The following is a 20,221-nucleotide window of genomic DNA, read 5'->3' as shown; positions in this document are numbered from 1 at the left end:
GCTTCCACCTTGTGCCTAAATGATAGGTGTTGCTTTTCAGCCTTAGAGTCCTTTAATTTTTTTTTTTTTAACTTTTTAACAGATAGGGCCCTAAGTATCTCAAATTTTGTCACGTATAGAGATAAAAAAGTAAAAATCTAGGGCACAAAGATGGGATAGGAATTGTAGGGAGAAGGATATTCTGAGACTTCTTTATACTTTGGCTAATGCAGCAAATAAAACTAATCCTTTCAGAAGTAAGTACAGCTCATCCTCCTCCCCCAATATCTGTTAACAACTTCTGTTCAGTGCCAGCTTAAACTGACATCTCATGTTAAAATGTTTAGACTGGTTGGCATCTCTTTGAAAGCTGAGTTAACAAACATCTGATAATAGGGCCCAGATATAGAAATGACGTAAAATTCTATTATGTACTTTATAGTTTCCTGTAGTGCCCACATATGCATAGTGGCTTGGTTAATTAACCCAGCCTTCAAAGAGATGAAAGCAGAGAGGAGTCAAACGTGTGAAGTTTTGAAAAATTGTGGTGAATGTATTTCTCATTTGTGTAACTGTTCAGATCTTTAGTTTAAAATAAGTGTCGGCACTTGAAAGCTAAGTTAGTTATGCCCATTTCCCAGATGGTTCTTGATAACCTTGTAATAGTTGATAACTTAATTTGGTCTATGGGCTATTTTCCCAAAACTAGCATCAAAAAAAAAAAAAGTTTGGGGAGGTCAACCTGGGAAACATTTGACCAAACTGTAGGACTAGAAAATTGCAGGCATTGGTTAACTGGGTTTAGGAAATAAACCATACTCCTGAAATACCTCGGAATTTTTCTTTAGGTAGAAAAAAGTTGATTTAATGACTTACACTGTTTCTGCTATCGTTAATTTTCTGCTGGTTTGATGACCTGGAAGTTAATGACCTATGAAAACGTTTTGGTCAGAATTTGGAGGTGGAGAAGTGGAGTGCATGCAACTTGTTTAGTCTTTTATTTTTGTTTTAAATTTAATTTTATTTATTTTTTTATACAGCAGGTTCTTATTAGTTATCCATTTAATACATATTAGTGTATACATGTCAGTCCCAATCTCCCAATTCAACCCACCACCACCACCACCACCCCTGCCACTTTCCCCCCTTGGTGTCCATATGTTTGTTCTCTACATCTATGTCTCTGTTTCTGCCATGTTTACTCATTTTTAATGATCAAGTACATTATTTTGTTTTGGTGCTAATTTTTTAGTGTTTCTGCTTATAAGACAAACTCACATGAAATGTGCTTTCGTAAAGGGTGGACGGTGTCACAGGGGCGGACAATTATGTACCAGATTCTGGGCTATGGATTCATGGGCACGGTCCCATCTAATCCCCTCTGTGTCCCAGAAGGATAGGGATTCTTATTTTCCCCATTTTTCAGACAGGAAAACAGACTTGGAGAGGTTTAGCGACATGCCAAAGACCACAGACCTGCTGACAGAGCCAGATTCAGACTCTGGTCTATCTCTGAGTTTACCTGAGGATGTTAAATGACAGAAGGCTGGTAGGCATTCTGGTCTGACTTTATCTTCATCTGGCAGATAAGACTGTGGCCAGACACCACTGGATCACTCTGGTCTTAGGTTGAGGTTTCTGGCAGTTTCTAAATATAGATCTACAACGTGATATGCTAATCTGCTTGTTTATCAGTGAGGCAGGGCAGGAGTTCTGCCTTAATGGTAAACATCTGTCTACGTCAGACTCCTAACTCAGTAATTTAGCCTTCTCTTCCCCTACAGTCTCTAAGTAATGTCTTTATTACATTCGTGTTTCAGATGCTCGTCAGAAACTTGAGGCACCCCTCAAAGAGAAACATAAAAAGAACAAAGAAAAACACAAGACCAAGAAAGAGCACAGACGGAAGAAAGAGAAGGTAACTTCTGGGTGTACCAGGATCAGTGTGTGGGCTCAGACGCCCCTGCTTCTGTCGTCTAGACCAGCCTCCAGGGGTGACCCATGAAGCCAGTCAAGATGGAGGCCACAGGTCTCTCTACACCTTGACAGAAATGTTGATAGTCAATGGAAACCCTCGATTTTCAGAAAAACTTTTTTTTCTTTTGCTTTGACCACATCGCACGTCATGCGGGGATCTTCCCTGACCAGAGATCGAACCCGTGCCCCCTGCCATGAAGCACGGAGTCTAACCACTGGACCGCCAGGGAAGTCCTGTTTTTCTTTTAGACAGAATATCTTAATTTATTCAGTTCTACTTAAAATTTTTTTTTTATTCATGAACATTAAAAAGTAGGAAAAAAGGACATTTAAATATCTTAGAGTTGAGAATTCCCTGGCGGTCCAGTGGTTAGGACTCGGGGCTTTCACTGTGGGGGCCAGGTTCAATCCCTGGTCGGGGAACTAAGATCCCGCAAGTTGCTCGGCCAAAAAAATTAATTAAATATCTTAGAGTAATGGCTGAGTATTAAATAACAGAATAGTTAATTACTGTGTTTAATAAAACAATTGTTTTTAATAAAATATTTAGATAATGAATAAAAACATTTGATATTGATTATCATTCAATATTAAAGGAAGGTATTAGTTTGCACATTTCTCAACTACTTTGTCATCATTACAAATAGAGATTTGGGTCTGTAGCTTGCCATTTGAAGTGATGGACACTTAAAGAACACTGTTGACACTGCTGTCTCAATATCCGTGTCTTCTTTTGAGTTATGGCACAGGCTTTTAATTCAGTTAATGTTAGTTAGTGCTGGGTACCCACAGTGATCTGGGTAGTAGTAGAATTGATTACAAACAATTCCTCTTTTGGCTACCTGAAAAAAGGATTCTTGAGCATGGAAGGTAAGAGAAGTTCTCCTGGAGTGAAAGGAAAGAAACTGGTGCCGACAGATTTGAAAACCAAACTCACGTGTTTCTCACCGGCATATGTGCTGTTCTCTGACCTTCTACCAGTTTCTTCTTTGTGCTTTTCCAGGGAGCTTGCCATCCTGATATGTGGTTTGTCACATATGGCTAAAGAAATGGAGCAGGCAGGTTCACGGGCGGGGGGGTGGGGGGATGGGGTCACCTTGGATGAGATGGGGGCTGAGTGTCATGATGGGGTCCTTCCTGTGCCTGCTTGGTTCTGCTGTGTCTGTCGCCAGAAGATCAATTCTGTGAGCATATGCGCGGTGGAGAGTGTGCCCAGTTGTGTGTCCTGGTCTGTCCCACACCAGGCTAAAGCTCCCCCAGGTGAAGTTTTTTGGTTTTGAATGACTCCAGCAACCAAATGCCTCATTGGCCTGCCACTGCGTGGAATTAGGAAGGGAAACACCCATTTGTTCTCCTTGATTTGTTTATTTATTTATTTCAGAAAAAGAAACACCGGAAGCACAAACACAAAGGCAAGCAAAAGAATAAAAAGTCAGAGAAAAGTAGTAGTTCCGAGAGTACGAACAGCAGTGACAGCCAGAGTGATGAAGAAGGGGCCGCAGACCTGTCACCCCAGGAGCTGCTGAGACGGTAGGCGACGGGAGACAGTAGGCTTTCAGAAACCCTCAGAGGCTCGTTGAAACCTTGCTGTGTTTGCATAGAGGGAAATGTCAGAAATGATAAATTTGTGCTTTAACTCGTTTTTTAAAAAGTTAACTTTTAATTGCATAAGTAATACGTAAATATATTGTCATTGTGAAAATTCAGATCTTACAGATAAGGCTTGAGGTGGCCCGTGACCAATTCCCCAAATCTCTCTTCTCTCCACAGTAACCTCTGTCATCTGTTGCTTTGTAACTCTGAAGACTTTTTTGCACAGCCACACACACACACACACACACACACACACACACACACAGGTACATGTGCATTTTGTTGCACGTTTTTAATATAAATAATATAACTTTATGTAGCATAAATCTAGAGGGAATGAACATTTAGAAGGAATAAATATCACCAAATTGTTTCCACAAGTGGCTCTATCCATTTAAATTATGAAAGCACCTTGTTATTATATCAGTTACAAACAGCACAGAGATGTTTGCCAGCCTGATGGGTGAAGAATGGCATGTCATCTTTGTTGCATTTCCTGAATCAGTAATGAGGCTGAGCAGCCTTTCCTGTGTGTCTCAGCCTTTGCCATGGGCTCTTTTGTGAATAATGTGCTCCTGTCCTTTGCACAATATTCTGTTTTCTGTTAGATTTTTATACTGGTTTTTAGGTACTGTTTTTACTGATTTTTAGGAATTTAAAAATAATTCTGGATAGTAATCCTTTGTGTTTTAGAGTGTTACCTGTTATATGACTTTTAACAATCTTTGTTGAACAGAAACTTTAGTTTTGGGAACACTCAGTTTTACGAATTTTTGTGGTGTTGTTGGTATGTTTTACATTTTGTCTTTTTAAGGCCTTCCCTAATGTAAGGTTTTGTATATATATAGAGAGACTATTCTCATGCTTTTGTAGTTTTGTTTTGGTTTAACCAATTTGAGCTGTTTTATTTTCCTTTTTTGTGTGTGTGAACAGAGTAGGGTAGGCATCCAACTTACCTTTCTCCAGATAGATGGCCGGTTGTATTAGTGAGAGTGAGTAGGCGAGCTGCGATGAAAAGAAACCCTCTCAACCCACTGGCACAGCACAGTGGAGCATAAGTTAAATTGAGAAAGTTACTCAGGATCCCAGTTTGTTCCGCTCTAGAATGTGGCCCTCAGAGGAGCCGAGGGGAACGGGTTGGAGGATGGTCTTGGAGGTTGTTATGGTCCTGCCTGGAAGTCGCTGTCTTCCCTTCCCCTCCAGCCCCCGGGCCGGAGCAGCTGGGTGGCCCTGCCCGGCCAGCACGGGACCAGGTAGGGCAAGTCCAGTTGTGGGCCCAGGGTGACGGGGGACACGGCAGGCGCAAGCCCTGGCCACTCGGCCCCACCGGTGCTCTGGGCTGTTAAGGGAGGTGTAGCTTGATCAGATTCTAAATGCCTGTGCCCATGTGGATCGGTTCCTGGATTCTCTGTTCTGGTTTCTTAGCCATTTTTTTTTTTTTGCGGTACGCAGGCCTCTCACTGTCGCGGCCTCTCCCGTTGCGGAGCACAGGCTCCGGACGCGCAGGCTCAGCGGCCATGGCTCACGGGCCCAGCCGCTCCGCGGCATGTGGGATCTTCCCAGACCGGGGCACGAACCCGTGTCCCCTGCATCGGCAGGCGGACTCTCAACCACTGCACCACCAGGGAAGGCCCCAGTTTTCTATTTTTTCATCCGCCCTCTTTTAATTACTCTGGCCTTATAGTATATTTTGCCGTCTGGAAAGACAAGTGCCGCTGCCTTGTCCTTTTTCATTTATTTCTTTAGAATGGACAGGACCTTCTCATGGTTCAGAAACAATACGGATATGAGCATTTCAGTTTAATCCAGAGCCCCCTGAAGCGGCTGTGTTGATTCCCGTTTCCCTTTCCTCATGGCACGTGCCAGTGGTGATAGGGACGGGCCAGGCACTGTGAGGCACACCATGGGTGTGGGCTCGTTTAATCCTCACATAAGGCTGTGACTTGTGTCCCCTCCTCTCACAGGCGGGGAAAGCAAGGCCCAGGGAGGCCCACTGACCCTCACCAACACCTGATATTTTCACCCTTGACCGTTTGGGGCCATGTGATGAGTCATTCCTGTGGGGAGGCATTTGCGCTTGCACACGTGGAAGCCCCTCAGTGCCCATCGGGAGGGTGTAGTGGGGTGGGCTGAGCACAGCAGTCAGAAAATGTGGGCAGGTAGCTGTGTGCTGACTTGCGTCTAAAACTTAACCATTTAGAGACCAGAAGCTGCAGAACAGCGTATATGCCTGGTACTGTTGTCACCAGGCCTTTGGATTTCCCCGCATGCACACGTATGTACATCCTTGCATAGAAAAGGGCTGGAGGGGTTCTTACACCCCTGAGAGCACTTATCTCTGAGGCGGGGGACTGGGATAGAGGGAATGCAGCGTCTGAGGTGTGACATGTATTTAAATATTACTCTTGTGGTTGCTAAAGGTATAGTTTCCATAGCCCCTCACCCCTAAGCTTCCTAGGTTCTCCCCAGGGAGCCTGGAGGGGGCCCCCCTCCATCTTTTGTGCCTCACTCCACTCTGTGTATTACCTGTCTGCATCTGGCTCCTGCAAGGGGCATTTTGAGGGTCACGACCACATGGGTCTTACTTGCATCCCCAGCGCCTGGCTGAGGTCTCACTCTTGTCAAGCGCCCCTGCTGCTTTCCTTCAATGACAGCACAGCCTAGTTCTGGATGGACTTGCAGTCTGCCCCCTCCATCCCCTCCCCAGGAGACACTGATCTTCCTGCTGTCCCTGTAAGTTAGCTTTGCCCATTCTAGAATTTCACAGACGTGGAAACATACAGTTAATTACACTCTTTAGTGCATTCACACTGTAAGTTCCCAGCTCCGTGCATGTTCACTCCCTGAACATACCTAGAGCAAGGAATAAACCAGCACTCCAGAAGCCCCTCCCACTTAGCATCCCCACCCCCGCCCCCCAGAGGTAACCACTCTGGCTGCTGTCACCGCTGATTACTCTTGCCTGTGTTTCACATTTATTTAAGGGACCCATGCACTATGAACTCTTGCATCTGGCTTGTGAGATTCCTCTGTATTGGTGTAGCAGCAGCTGGTTCGTTCTCATTGCTATAGAGTATTCCTTTATGGGATACACCGCAGAGTATTCATCTGTTCCGTTGTTGGGGGCATTTGGTTTTCCACTTAGGGGCTGTAGAGCGCGAATCTGGAGTCATTGTGACCCAGCTCTTCTTGATGAGTAGAGCTGCCGTGAACATTCTTGTGTGCACAAAGCTGAGATTTAAGACTAACGGCTCAGGAGCTTTTGGCCCTGGAGCAAACATGGTTTTGTTTTTTGTTTTTTTAGTTCCTTCCAAAGGTCATACAGGAGATAGGTGTGTGCAACCAGGATTGGAACTTGCTTTTATAAATGGGTCTTAATATGAGATGTGGAGGAGTGAGTCTCTCTGTGTGTCTTGGGGGGAACAGAATCTTAAGAGTGCGGATTAAACGGTACTTTCTTTCATGGTGTGGGTCATCCTCTGTATTTTGTGCCACTTTGGCTCAGGGAGAGGCCTGGCATTCTTCTCCCCTGCTGAACTGTCTGGTTTTTCTGTTTGTATCTAACTTTCCTTCTCTCTCTCTTTTATTTCCTTTTCTAGGCTGAAGCGTCTTCCACTAAGAAGGCAGTAATTGAATTCTGCCCTGGCCTGTCCCAGTACCAGATCTCCTCCAGGATGGAAGTTCATTGGTCACTCAGTTAATAGATTGTACAGATTGTATTTATTTGTAAATTTTTGCTGTAAAATAATTTTTTTTTAAAACCTTGACATTTCAAAGCTTGCCTTGGAAGGTTGCTTAAATTTCTATTTTTAACTTCTTTTAGTGTCAGAGGAAAAAACTCAGACTGTACAGTTTAATTAAAATGAAATTTTTCTGTTTTTTTCTTGATTTTTCATTTCCTGAAACTTTAAAAAAAAAATGAAAAGCAAAGGCTTTTCTCTGGTTTTGTTGTGAAGAAAGCCAGGTTCAGATAAGGACAGCCTGACTTACTTAAGGACCCGTGTGGGAGGGAGGTGGTCGCTTTCCCATATTTTCCTGGGGAGTGTGGTTCCTCCCTCATGTGGTTGGTGCTGGTGGCCAGGAGCCAAGTGGGCAGCACAGTACCAGGATCCTGGCAGGTGGCCTCAGCCTCTCGGGGTAGATGCCACCAAAGTGTCTGAGAAAAGCACTGGGACCAAGAGTGGAAGAGTGCGCCCACACCCTGGGTCACACAAGCTCCAGGTCTTTGCACTGCAGCCCTGGGTCCCTGCTCTGAGGCTGCCTCATCTGCCCAGATGAGACCTTTAGAAAAAGTAGAGTGCAGAGGTTTTTTTCTATTATCAAAGTAACATCGTAGAAAAATCAGAACAATTGTAAAAGGAGAAAGAAGGAAGAAAATCATTTCTACTTCTACCTGCCAGGGTTGACAACCCTTGCTCTTTTGTTATAATTCCATGCAGTCATTTTCTAGCATTGAGTCTGTCCCCGGACAAGACGTGACTTTTTTTTTTTTAAGTGTTTTTTAAAAAATTAAGTAATCTATTTTTGGCTGTGTTGGGTCTTCGTTGCTGCGCGCGGGCTTTCCCTAGTTGCGGTGAGTGGGGGCTACTCTTCGTTGCCATGCGCGGGCTTCTCATTGCGGTGGCATCTCTTGTTGTGGAGCACGGGCTCTAGGTGCACGGGCTTCAGTAGTTGTGGCTCGTCAGGCTCTAGAGCTCAGGCTCAGTAGTTGTGGCGCACTGGCTTAGTTGCTCTGCGGCATGTGGGATCTTCCGGGACCAGGGATCGAACCTGTGTCCCCGCTTTGGCAGGCGGATTCTAAACCACTGCACCACCAGGGGAGTCCCAAGAGGTGACATTTTGTTCTTTGGTATTTCATTGGCATTATGACAGGTGTTTCCCTCACGTGCTTCTATATTTTGTGTACCTACCCCTAACAGCTGCATCTTAATTAATCCTGGGCACATTCTGTAATTTATGGACCGTTTCTCTGTTGTTGACGGTGAAGTGGGTTGGCCAGGAGGCCCCTTCAAAGGCAGAAGACACAGATCATTCCGGGAGGCGGAGCCAGGAAGACCCTAAGCGAGGCCGCGAGGATGGGGCCGCCGGTTTCACACATTTGGCCATTTTTCTGTGGCTAACCGTATTGGGCGTTGAGCGGAAGCAGCGAGATCTCCGGGCTCAAGAAGGGCGCGTGGGTCCCAAGGTGGGGGCGCGGGCGCGTGGCGCCACCGTTCGTGGCCAGGCCGGGCTCCGAGATGGCCTCCCAGCCCCCGGGCGCCCCCAGCTCCGCAAAAGCCCTGGACCAGGACGGGAAGACAGCGCTCCAGAGAAGTAACGTGCAGCTGTCCTCGCTCCACATCCGCGACAGTGCGCATCGGCCCCGCAAGCTGCCCTGGGTAGCCCTGGTCAGGGCCTGCGGCCGCTTCAAGCTCTTGCTCTTGGAGGCGCGGCGGGGCCGGCTGCTGTCCTCGCTTAACCCCCTGGCCGTGGGCAATGACTTGCCACCGCCGAAGAAGCACTGGATGCCTGAGAAGGCAGCGTTCTGGGGCGACCAGGAACCCCTCTCCAAGGTCAGAACCGCCCCCAAGGGGAGGGGGTGTGGCTTGTTCCCAACAGGTGCAGAGAGCTCAAGAGCTGGCAAGGGGGCCTGGGAGGGAGCCACCTGGCTTGCTAGGCCTGGGAGGGAGCCACCTGGCTTGCTAGGCCTGGGCCCAACCCCCTGCCCCAGGCACACCTAGTGGGCAGAGTGGCTGCCGGGGGGGGGGGGGGGGGGGGGGGGGCGGGGGGCAGCTGGAGGAGAAGCTGGGTGGCCCAGGGAAACCATCCTGGGGGAGGGGAACCCTACCCAACCCAGACCCTGTGGGCTCCGGCTGAGCCTCCCAAATGTCCCCATGGTGACACTCCCAAGTGCATGCCCGGGGTCAGTGAGGGAGCCCTGTCACCCATGAAACAGCACTAGAAGCAACAGGAAACTTAGAAGAAGAAGAATACAGAAATAAACCCCCCCAAACACTACTTAGTATTCTAAATGATATTTGAGAGACAATGCATTGATGAAAAGAAGGCCGGTGGCTGGGAAGAAGAAATAATCTGTGAACAGAGAGAAGTCTTGGGGATGAAAAAGAGGATTTCCAAACGAAGATCCTCCATGGAGGCTTTCAAATCAGAGCAGAGAACTGGAACAGAAAATTAGAAAACAAGCTCGTGGGAGAGAAAAAATATAAAGGAACAATAATTATGAGAGAAAAGAGAAGAGGAAGGCAGGGGAGATGCAGAAGAGCCAGTAAATGTATGAGGTATTGGGGTGGGGGGAGGGGGCAGGAGGAGGAAAGAAATGCAGAAGGGAACAGTGAAACGTCCCTGGGCCGAAGAAAGACTGGAGCGCTCATGTGGAAAGACATAGTCAAGGCTTCCCTGGTGGCGCAGTGGTTGAGAGTCTGCCTGCCGATGCAGGGGACGCGGGTTCGTGCCCCGATCCGGGAAGATCCTACATGCCGCGGAACGGCTGGGCGCGTGAGCCATGGCCGCTGAGCCTGCGCGTCCGGAGCCTGTGCTCCGCAACGGGAGAGGCCACAGCAGTGAGAGGCCCGCGTACCACAAAAAAAAAAAAAAAAAAAGAAAAGACATAGTCAAGTTCACTGCAAGATTGGAGGGAAATAAAACCTACACGTGGTGAATGCCTGCACTGCAAGGATAGGAGCAAGGCTGTCCCTTTTCCAATGCAGATGGAAAAGCCTGCGATCAGACTGAGATGGAGGCTTCTCCAGCTGTCAGAGGACCTCAGAGCTGAGTCCACAACTGGGCCTGTCGAATGGCTGACTGTCTCGGCCAGGCCACCACAGGGGTGCATTGGGGTCTCCATGCGGAAGTCTGTTGGAAGAGAAAGCAGTGTGTGCCAGTGCTTTCCTTACTTTTATTTGTGACAGTTATTCAGATTTTTAAGTAAAATTAAAGGAGAGCATAGGAGTTGTATTTTATTTCTGTTCTCCATAGAATACCCCCAAGATCCAAATTCAATAGATAAAAAAGGTTTGTGGGCATTTTTTGTTTTTACAATTAAGGGTCTCCCCACGGACATAGTGTGTCCTCTATGTGGTTGCCAAGGGGGAGGGAGGATGGGGGAGGGATGGATTTGGGATTATATATAGAAATGAATCACTTTGCTGTACACCAGAAACTAACACTGTAAATCAACTATACTTCAATAAAATAAATTTTTAAGAAGAGTCTCCCTAGCACCCCCCCCAACTACCCTCTTTCCCTCTATGGAGGCAACAAATGTTTCTAGTTTCCTCTGCATCCTTACAGAGATATTTTATGCACATACCAGCACATACATGTATATTCTTACCCCTCCGTTTTTTTACATAAATGGAAGCATACCTTAGACCTCTTCTGCACCTAGTTTTTAAACTTTTTTAAAATTTATTTTAGAAATCTTTCCATATTTAAAAAATATATATATTTATTTATTTTGGCTGCACGGGGTTTTAGTTGCGGCATGCAGGATCTTAGTTGTGGTAGGCATGCGGGATCTAGTTCCCCCGACCAGGGATCGAACCTGAACCCAGGCCGCCTACGTTGGGAGCGCAGAGTCCTACCCACTGGACCACCAGGGAAGTCTCGAGGTCTCTCCATATTAGTAAGGAAACAGCTTCCTTGTTCTTTTTTTGTGGCGAGTATTCCATTGGCTGGCTGCCCCCTGATGGATTTAACCAGTCTTGGGTGCATGCACATTCAGGTGGCTTAAGATTTTTTTTGGCCTGGGGTTTTTATGATCCATTAGGTTAACAGAAGTTGAGAAGTTATGTAAAGCTCTGGGATAAAAGTATTCTTTTCTGTGGTGGACTGGCCGAGACAGCCATTCGACAGGCCCAGTATATAGAGAAAAGTATACCTAAAGTATTCTCTGCCTGGCCAAACTGTCGGTCCCTGACAAAGCCAACAAAAGGACATTTTCTTCAGAGCTGCAAAAACTCAGAAAGGATGCCTCTCTTTGAGGAAAAAGTTACTCAAGGGAATACTGTGGCAAACAACAAAAAAGTCAGAATTAAGAACTGGAGTAAGAAAAAGCAGTTTAGAATAAACAGGGGAGCAGTGACTGAAAACAGTACACCTTGGAAGTGTTTATACAGCAAGGTTAATGCAGTTGTTTAGCTCAGTGAAAATGTGAACAAATTATCTTTTGAAGTGAAGGTGCACCATGCAAGAATAATAATGTTCCAGGTGCTTTCATCCAACAATCTGAGATGGTTTGCTAAAGAACATTCTCAGTGATAATTCTTCATTCTTGGCCTTTAAACAAGGCACATTCACACATGGATGTGTCACAAATTTTAAAAATAATTGGCTCAAAACCTCTCCTTGGCTCCCTGGCACATTTAAGAGGAAGTCGGGAGATCTGACCATGACCTTCCCAGCCATTTTGGCTCTACCTCATCTCTCTCCTCTTCCATCTGACTTGCTGACGTTCAAGCCCGTCTGTCCGGCCTCCGTTGTCCTCGTTTTGTCCCCCTCCCCCAGAGGGGGCGGGTGTCTCTCCCTGCCCTCGGTCTAAAGCAGCGCTCACCTGGCTCTGGCCCTAACCTGGCATCGCGTGCCGCCTGTGCAGTGGCTGCCCCATCTCCCACCCTGGCCCCTGGGAGCAGGAGCCCGCCAAGCGCACTCCTGGTCTGGGGTCTTTTCTCCCCCGTTCCTGCTGCACCGCGGCACCGCGATCAAGGCCCGGCCAGGCAGGCGCAGGCAGATTTGTAGAACATATTTGTGGGACGCTACATATACCTAAAAAAGAGCTCACATTTTTTGCTTTTACAAACATCGGACTGTCTTCTATATGCTAGTTTTGTTAGGGCCTCGGACAATGTACCTAGAGTACAAGAGTGTGGAACTTCTCTGCGTGGCTCCTGGGGCGCCCTCTCCATAATGCACTCCAAAAGTACTCTGCCCAGAAAGGTCCGGAAGGGGGTGGAGGGATTTCCCCGCTCTTGTTGTTTTCCCATACCAAAGTTCTGTTTTTGTGATGAGAAAAAGAACGAAGCCCCGAGAGCTTTGCCTCGAGGCAGAGACAGCTGCAGAGCAGGGAACTGAGGGTCGGCTGTCTCGACCCCAAGGCGCAGGCTTTGGTGGTGGAGCCTGGAGCAGACCACTGACCGAGTCTCGTCCTGGGCCCCGCAATCGGCCTGGGCTGCTGGCAGCCTGCAGTCCAGGCCCCGCCCCCTGACACGCCCCCCGCCCCGCGCCTGCCAGGCCCCGCCCCCTGACCCGCCCCACGCCCGCCGCCTGGCTCGGTTTGCCTGCGCCCCCTGGCGGCCCAGCCCCGACCTGGCGCCTCGCATCTCGTCTGCTGGCGGCCCAGTTCCTGTCCCACCTCTCCCAGCTACCCAGAGCCGAAGGGCCGTCTCACTCCCGCCTTCCCACAGCCCCGTGTTCCCCACAACCCCGAAACCGCTCCCCTACCCTAGACCCCCGCCTCCTCTCCTCCCTGCACCTCGGACTTTACTCGCCTCACCCCAACCTTGTCCCCCCATACTGGCGGCAGAGCCTCAGATCCCTCCTCCCAGCACTGTCAACTTAAAGAAAAATGCACAGTGTAAAGTTACCAGTTCACTTTTATTCCTGGACCTTACTGCAGACTGTAGCATGGGAGACAACCTCTCGGATAGCTCTGAGGGACGGCTCCAGAGAGGTAAGGGAGGAGCCAGGGTATATGAACATTTTGCTGGGAAAAACATGCAGTCAAGCATAGAAAGCTTACTGTTGATCACAAAGAACAGACATCTCAAGTTAATGATTTTAGTGCTTTTCTGTGTATGGGAAGAAGATGGAAAAACTGGGATCATTTAAATGTTCCTTAAATACAAGTCTTAACCATGTAGGAGCTGGTGTACCCAAAGCACAGAATGCTTCCTGTTTTTCTCTGTCTTGAATTCCCCTCAGGTGCACTGTCTGTGGGCCACTGCAGTGGCTAATGGCTTGGTCTTTGTAGAACTGGAAGAGCAGGCAACATTTTTTTTCTTTGCAGTACCCCTACATCCTGGACACCTCCCTACCCCCTGTGCTGATATTAGTAATTTGTGTTCTCTCTCTTTTTTTCTTAGCCTGGCTAGAGGCTTATCAATTTTATTGATCTTTTTAAAGAGTCAGCTTTTGTATTAATTGATTTTCTCTATTGATTTCCTGTTTCCAATTTCACTGAGTTATGCTGCAATTCCTAGTATTTTTTTTCTCCTACTTCTTTTGGATTTAATTTGCTCTTCTTTTTCTGTTTTCTTAAGGTGGAAGTTTATATGATTGATTTTAGATTTTCCTTCTTTTTTCATGTATGCATTCAATGCTATAAATTTCCCTTTAAGCACTACTTTCACTGCATCCCACAAAGTTTGGTAAGTTGTATTTTCATTTTTGTCTAGTTCAAAATATGTTAAAACTTTAAAATTTTTATTTATTTATTTTTGGCTGCATTGGATCTTCGTTGCGGTGCACGGGCTTCTCTCATTGCGGTGGCTTCTCTTGTTGCAGAGCCAGGCTCTAGGTGCGCGGGCTTCAGTAGTTGCAGAGCGCAGGCTCAGTAGTTGTGGCGCACGGGCTTAGTTGCTCCATGGCATGTGGGATCTTCCGGGACCAGGGCTTGAACCTGTGCCCCCTGCATTGGCAGGCAGATTCTTAACAACTGGTGCCACCAGGGAAGTCCCAAAATACGTTAAAACTTCTCTTGAGATTTCTTCTTTGGCCCATGTGTCATTTAGAAGTGTTAGTCTCCATGTATTTTGGTATATCCCAACCATCTTTCTGTTATTGAGTTCTCGTTTAATTCCATTGTATTCTGAGAGCAGACATTGTATGATTTCTGTTCTTTAGAATTTGTTAAGGTGTGTTTTATGGCCTAGAACGTGGTCTATATTGGTGAATATTCCATATGAGTTTGAGGAGAACATGTATTCTACTATTGTTGGATGAAGCAGTCCATAAATGTTTATTATATCCAGTTGATTGATATTGTTGAATTCCTCTGTATTCTTACTAATTTTATGCCTGTTGGATCTGTCCATTTCTCATAGAGAGGTGCTGAAATCTCCAACTATGATAGTGGACTCATCAATTTCTCTTTCCAAGTTTAGTAGTTTTTGCCTCACATAGTTTGATGCTCTGGTGTTCTGCACATGCACATTAAGGATTACCATATCTTCTTGGAGAATTGACCTTTTTATCGTTATGTAATGTCCCTCTTTAGCCCTGATAAATTTTCTTGCTGTGAAGTCTGCTCTGTCTGAAATTTTTGATAGTGTTAGTATGGTATATTTTTCTTCATCCATTTACTTTTAATCTATATGTGTCTTTATATCTAAAGTGGGTTTCTTGTAGACAACATATTGTTGGGTCTTGTTTTTTGATCCACTCTGACAGTCTCTGTCTATTAATTGGTGCATTTAGACCATTCAAAGCAATTGTTGATATAGTTAGATTAATAACTACCATATTTGTCACTGTTTTTTATTTGTTGCCCTTGTTTTTTTATTTTTTTTGGCCGTGCCACGCGGCTTGCACTGGCTTGTTCCCTGACCAGGGATTGAACCCATGCCCCCTGCATTGGAAGCACAGAGTCTTAACTGCTGGACCTCCAGGGAAGTCCCTGCCCTTTGCAGTTTTAATTGAGTATTTTATGTGATTTCATTTTCTCTCCTTTCTTAGCATATCAGATGTACCTCTTTTTTACTTTTTAAAGTGGTTGCCCAAGAGTTTGCATTTATAGTTTACATTTATAGTTAATTCAAGTCTACTTTCAATAGCCCTATACCACTTAATGGGTAGTGTGGGTACCTTAAAGTAACAAAATATTTCTAATTCCTCCCTCTTGACCCTTTCATTGCTGTCATTTATTTCATATATACATATATATGTAGTTGCTTTTATTATTTTGAACAAACTATTATCTGTTAGATCAATTAGGAATAAGAACAATTAAAATATTTCTTTTACCTTCACTTTTCTCTTTTTTTGATGCTCTTCCTTTCTTTATGAAGATCTGAGTTTCTGACCTATGTCATTTTCCTCCTCTCTAAAGAACTTTTAACGTTTCTCTCAAGGGGGATCTACTGGTAACAAGTTTCCTCAGTTTTTGTTTGTCTGAGGAAGTCTTTATTTCTCCTTTACTTTTGAAGGATAATTTTGCAGGATACAAATTTCTAGGTTGGTGATTTTTTTCTCTCAATACTTAAAATATTTCAGTCTATTCTTTTAAAAATATTTATTTATTTATTTTTGGCTGTGTTGGGTCTCCATTGCTGCGAGCAGCGAGCAGGGGCTACTCTTCGTTGTGGTGCACAGGCTTCTCATTGCGGTGGCTTCTCCTGTTGCGGAGCACGGGCCTTAGGTGCGCAGGCTTCAATAGTTGTGGCACGTGGGCTCAGCCGTTGTGGCGCACAGGCTCAGCCGTTGTGGCGCACGGGCCTAGTTGCTCCGCGGCATGTGGGATCCTCCCAGACCAGGGCTCGAACCCGTGTCCCCTGCATTTGCAGGCAGACTCTCAACCACTGTGCCACCAGGGAAGTCCCCAGTCTCTTCTTACTTGCATGGTTTCTGAGGAGAAGCTGGATGTCAGGCTTATCCTTGCTCCTCTATAGGTAAGGTGTTTTTTCCTCTGGCTTCTTTCAGCATTTTTTATCTTTGATTTTCTGTAGCTTTAAAATGATATGCGTAGGTGTAGTTATTTATTTATTTATTTTTCATTTATCCTGTTTGGTGTTCTCGGAGCTTCCTTGATCTATGGTTTAGTGTTTGAAATTAAGTTGGGGTAAATTCTCAATCATTATTGCTTCAAATAATTTTTTCTGTTCCTTTCTCTCTTCTTCTGGTATTCTTGTTATGCATATGTTACACCTTCTGTAGTTGTTCCACGGTTGTTGGATATTCTGTTCTGTTTTTTCTTTTTTCCTCAGTCTTTTTTCTGTTTACTTTTCAGTTTTGGAGGCTTCTATTGAGATATCCTCAAGCTCAGAGATTCTTTCCTCAGCCATTTTTAGTCTAATAATAAGCCCATCCAAGATGTTCTTCATTTCTGTTATGGTGTTTCTGATCTGTAACATTTCTTTTTGGTTCTTTCTTAGAATTTTCACCTCTCTGCTAACATTGCCCACGTGTTCTTGCATAACTGTCTACTTTATTCATTAGAGCCCTTAACATATAATCACAGTTGTTTTAAATTCCTGGTCTGATGCTGCCAACATCTGTACCATATGAGTCTGGTCTTGATGTTATATTTGTGCTGACCCTTCAAACTGTGTTATCTGCCTCTTAGTATTTCTTGTAATTTTTTTTTTTGATGGGCAGACATGATGTACTAGGTAAAAGGAACTGCTATAAATAAGCTTTTAATAATGTGGTCGCAAGGTGTGGGGTGTGGAGAAGCGTTCTACAATCCTATGATTAGGTCTTTTAGTGAGCCTGTGCCTCTGTATTGCAAACTTCACATGTGCTGTTTAGTCTGCAACCCTCAGCCCTCGCTTTCATATGGAATAGGATGGCTAGAGGGGGCTGGGGCTGGGTGTTTCCCTTTCCCCAGGACAGTTAGTCTCCGAGAAAATCCAAGCAGGTTCGGCTCTGGTTAGTTTCTCCCGAGGGCAGAGCTTAAGAAGAACAGGATGCTGTGGCATATTTCAGGATGGTTCCTTTTCCCTTTCCGTGCTGGAAGCACGAGGGGACTTCTCTCCAGCTCTCACTGTGAGGATTAGGACTGTTCCTGGAGGTAACACTCACAGAAGTGTGGGGAACCCAGTAACGCAGCTCTCCGGGTTGTCCACACTGAGCCTTCAGCCATTTGTCAATGACAGTTCAGGTTTCCCTATCCTGCCGTTGGTGCCCATGGACGTTGCTGCTCCTGGATTTCTGCTCTGGTAACTTGGAATTCTTTGTATTTGCCTGTCTATCGCTCCAATTTGGCGGGCAGCCATTCGCCTTGTGACCTCACTTCTCTTACGGGTCTAAGAAGAGTTGTTGATTTTTCAGTTTGTTCTGCCTTTTCCTTGTTGTGACGATGGAGCGGTGACTTCCAAGCTTCTCACATGCCATAGCAGAAGAAGTCCTTCATTTCTTTTTTATTGCCTAGTAATATTCTATTGTGTGGATATGCCTCATTTTATTTATTCATTCATCAGTGGATGGTCATGTTTGGATTGTTTCCAGTTCATCTTTTCAATTTTTAAAAAATTGAAGTGTAGTTGATTTACAGTGTTGTATTAGTTTCTGGAGTAGAGCAAAGTGATTCAGTATATATATATATATATTCTGAATATATGTTGTATATATTCTTTTCCATTAGAGTTTATTAGAAGATGTTGAATGTAGTTCCCTGTGCTATACCATAGGTCCTTGCTGTTTATTTTATATATAATAATGTGTATCTGCTAATCCCAAACTCCTAATTTATCCCTCCCCTCCTTTTCATCTTTGGTAACCAGAAGTTTGTTTTCTATGTCTGTGAGTCTGTTTCTGTTTTGTAAATAAGTTCATTTGTATCTTTTTTTTTTTACATTCCACATATAAGTAATATCATATGATATTTGTCATTCTCTGTCTGACTTACTTCACTTAGTATGATAATCTTTAGGTTCATCCATGTTGCTGCAAATGGCATTATTTCATTCTTTTTTATGGTTGAGTAATACTCCATTGTATATATACCACATCTTGTTTATCCATTCGTCTGTCGATGGGCATTTAGGCTGCTTCCATGTCTTGGCTATTGTAAATAGTGCTGCTATGAACATTGGGGTGCATGTATCTTTTCAAATTATAGTATTGTTCAGGTGTATGCCCAGGAGTGGGATGGCTGGATCATATGGCAGCTCTATTTTTAGTTTTTTGAGGAACATCCATACTGTTCTCCATAGTGGCTGCACCAATTTACATTCCCACCAACACTGGAGGAGTGTTCACTTTTCTTCACGCCCTCTCCAGCACTTATTATTTGTAGATTGTTTGATGATGGCCATTCTGACTGGTATGAAGTGATACCTCATTGTAGTTTTGATTTGCATTTCTCTAATAGTTAGCGATGTTGAGCATCTTTTCATGTGCCTGTTGGCCATCTGTATGTCTTCTTTGGAGAAATGTCTGTTTAGGTCTTCTGCCCCTTTTCTTTTTTTTTTTTTTTTGCGGTATGCGGGCCTCTCACTGCTGTGGCCTCTCCCGCTGCGGAGCACAGCCTCCAGACGCGCAGGCCCAGCAGCCATGGCTCACAGGCCCAGCAGCTCCGCGGCATGTGGGATCTTCCCAGACCGGGGCATGAACCCGTGTCCCCTGCATCGGCAGGCGGACTCTCAACCACTGTGCCACCAGGGAAGCCCCTGCCCCTTTTCTTGATTGGGCTGTTTGTTTTGTTTTTGTTGTTGAGTCCTGTGAGCTGTTTGTATATTTTGGAAATTAAGCTCTTGTCAGTTGCAGCTTCATTTGCAAATATTTTCTCCTACTCCATAGGTTGTCTTTTCATTTTGTTTATGGTTTTCTTTGCTGCATAAAAGCTTATAAGTTTGATTAGGTCCTATTTGGTTATTTTTGCTTTTACTTCTTTTGCCTTGGGAGTCTGACCTAAGAAAACATTGCTATGATTTACATCAGAGAATGTTTTGCCTATGTTCTCTTCTATGAGTTTTATGCTGTCATGTCTTATATTTAAGTCTTTAAGCCATTTTGAGTTTATTTTTTGTGTATGGTGTGAGAGGGAGTGGTCTAACTTCATTGTTTTACATGTAGCTGTCCAGCTTCCCCACGCTACTTGCTGAAGAGAATGTTTTTTCTCCATTGTATGTTCTTGCCTCCTTTGTTGAAGATTAATTGACCATAGGTGTGTGGTGTTTCCAATTTTTGATTATTATGAATAATATTTCTATGAATGCCCATGTTCAAGTTTTTATGTGGACATTTGGTTTCATTTTTCTTAGGTAAAAACCTAGGAGTAAAGTTGCTGGATCATAAGCTAACACATATGTTTAAATTTTGAGGAATTGCTGAACTATTTTCCAAAGTGGCTGCACGATTTTACATTCACACCAGCCCTATATGAGAGTTCCGATTTCTCTTGTTATTGTCTGATTTTTTTGTTTTTGTTTTTGTTTTGTTTTGTTTTGTTTTTGCGGTACGTGGGCCTCTCACTGTTGTGGCCTCTGCCGCTGCGGAGCACAGGCTCTGGACACGCAGGCTCAGCAGCCATGGCTCACGGGCCCAGCCATTCCGTGGCATGTGGGATCTTCCCGGACCGGGGCACGAACCCGTGTCCCCTGCATCAGCAGGTGGACTCTCAACCACTGCGCCACCAGGGAGGCCCTATTGTTTGATTTTTTGGTTACAGACATTCAACTAGGTATGAAGTGGTAGCTCAATATGTTTCTTTGTTTGTTTGGTTTGTTCTGTTTTTTATATTTAGGTGCTATAATCGAATGTCTTTTCTTCCCCAGTTTTATCGAGTTATAATTGACATACGGCACTGCATAAGCTTAAGGTGTACAACATGTTTTGACTTACATACATCATGAAATGATTACCATAATAGGTTTAGTGAACATCCATCATCTCATATAGATACAACATGAAAGAGATAGATAATATTTTTTTCCTTGTGATGAGAACTTTTAGGATTTACTCTCTTTACACAATATGGTTTTGATTTACATTTCCCTAATGGCTTAAGATGTTGAGC

The 20,221-nt window shown here is 44.9% G+C and overlaps 2 protein-coding genes across 3 annotated transcripts in view; both read left to right on the top strand.

The window, feature by feature from the left end:
* GPATCH1 (G-patch domain containing 1) overlaps window positions 1–7,427 on the top strand; it is a 44,072-nt gene extending 36,645 nt beyond the window's left edge. For both annotated transcript variants that reach the window (XM_060129945.1, XM_060129946.1), the window contains 3 exons: window positions 1,800–1,897; window positions 3,338–3,486; window positions 7,149–7,427. In XM_060129945.1, coding sequence (XP_059985928.1) covers window positions 1,800–1,897; window positions 3,338–3,486; window positions 7,149–7,179 — 278 coding nt within the window. In that variant the 3' untranslated portion in view covers window positions 7,180–7,427. The remainder of the gene's footprint in view (window positions 1–1,799; window positions 1,898–3,337; window positions 3,487–7,148) is intronic.
* A 1,359-nt stretch (window positions 7,428–8,786) lies between these two features.
* WDR88 (WD repeat domain 88) overlaps window positions 8,787–20,221 on the top strand; it is a 39,153-nt gene continuing 27,718 nt past the window's right edge. The window contains exon 1 of the mRNA XM_060132130.1: window positions 8,787–9,101. Coding sequence (XP_059988113.1) covers window positions 8,787–9,101 — 315 coding nt within the window. The remainder of the gene's footprint in view (window positions 9,102–20,221) is intronic.

The sequence above is a fragment of the Lagenorhynchus albirostris genome, chromosome 19, assembly GCF_949774975.1.
Source record: "Lagenorhynchus albirostris chromosome 19, mLagAlb1.1, whole genome shotgun sequence".
NCBI classification, from domain to species: Eukaryota; Metazoa; Chordata; class Mammalia; order Artiodactyla; family Delphinidae; genus Lagenorhynchus; species Lagenorhynchus albirostris.
Note: the sequence above shows the minus strand (reverse complement) of the source record. Positions and strands in the feature narration are given on the sequence as shown.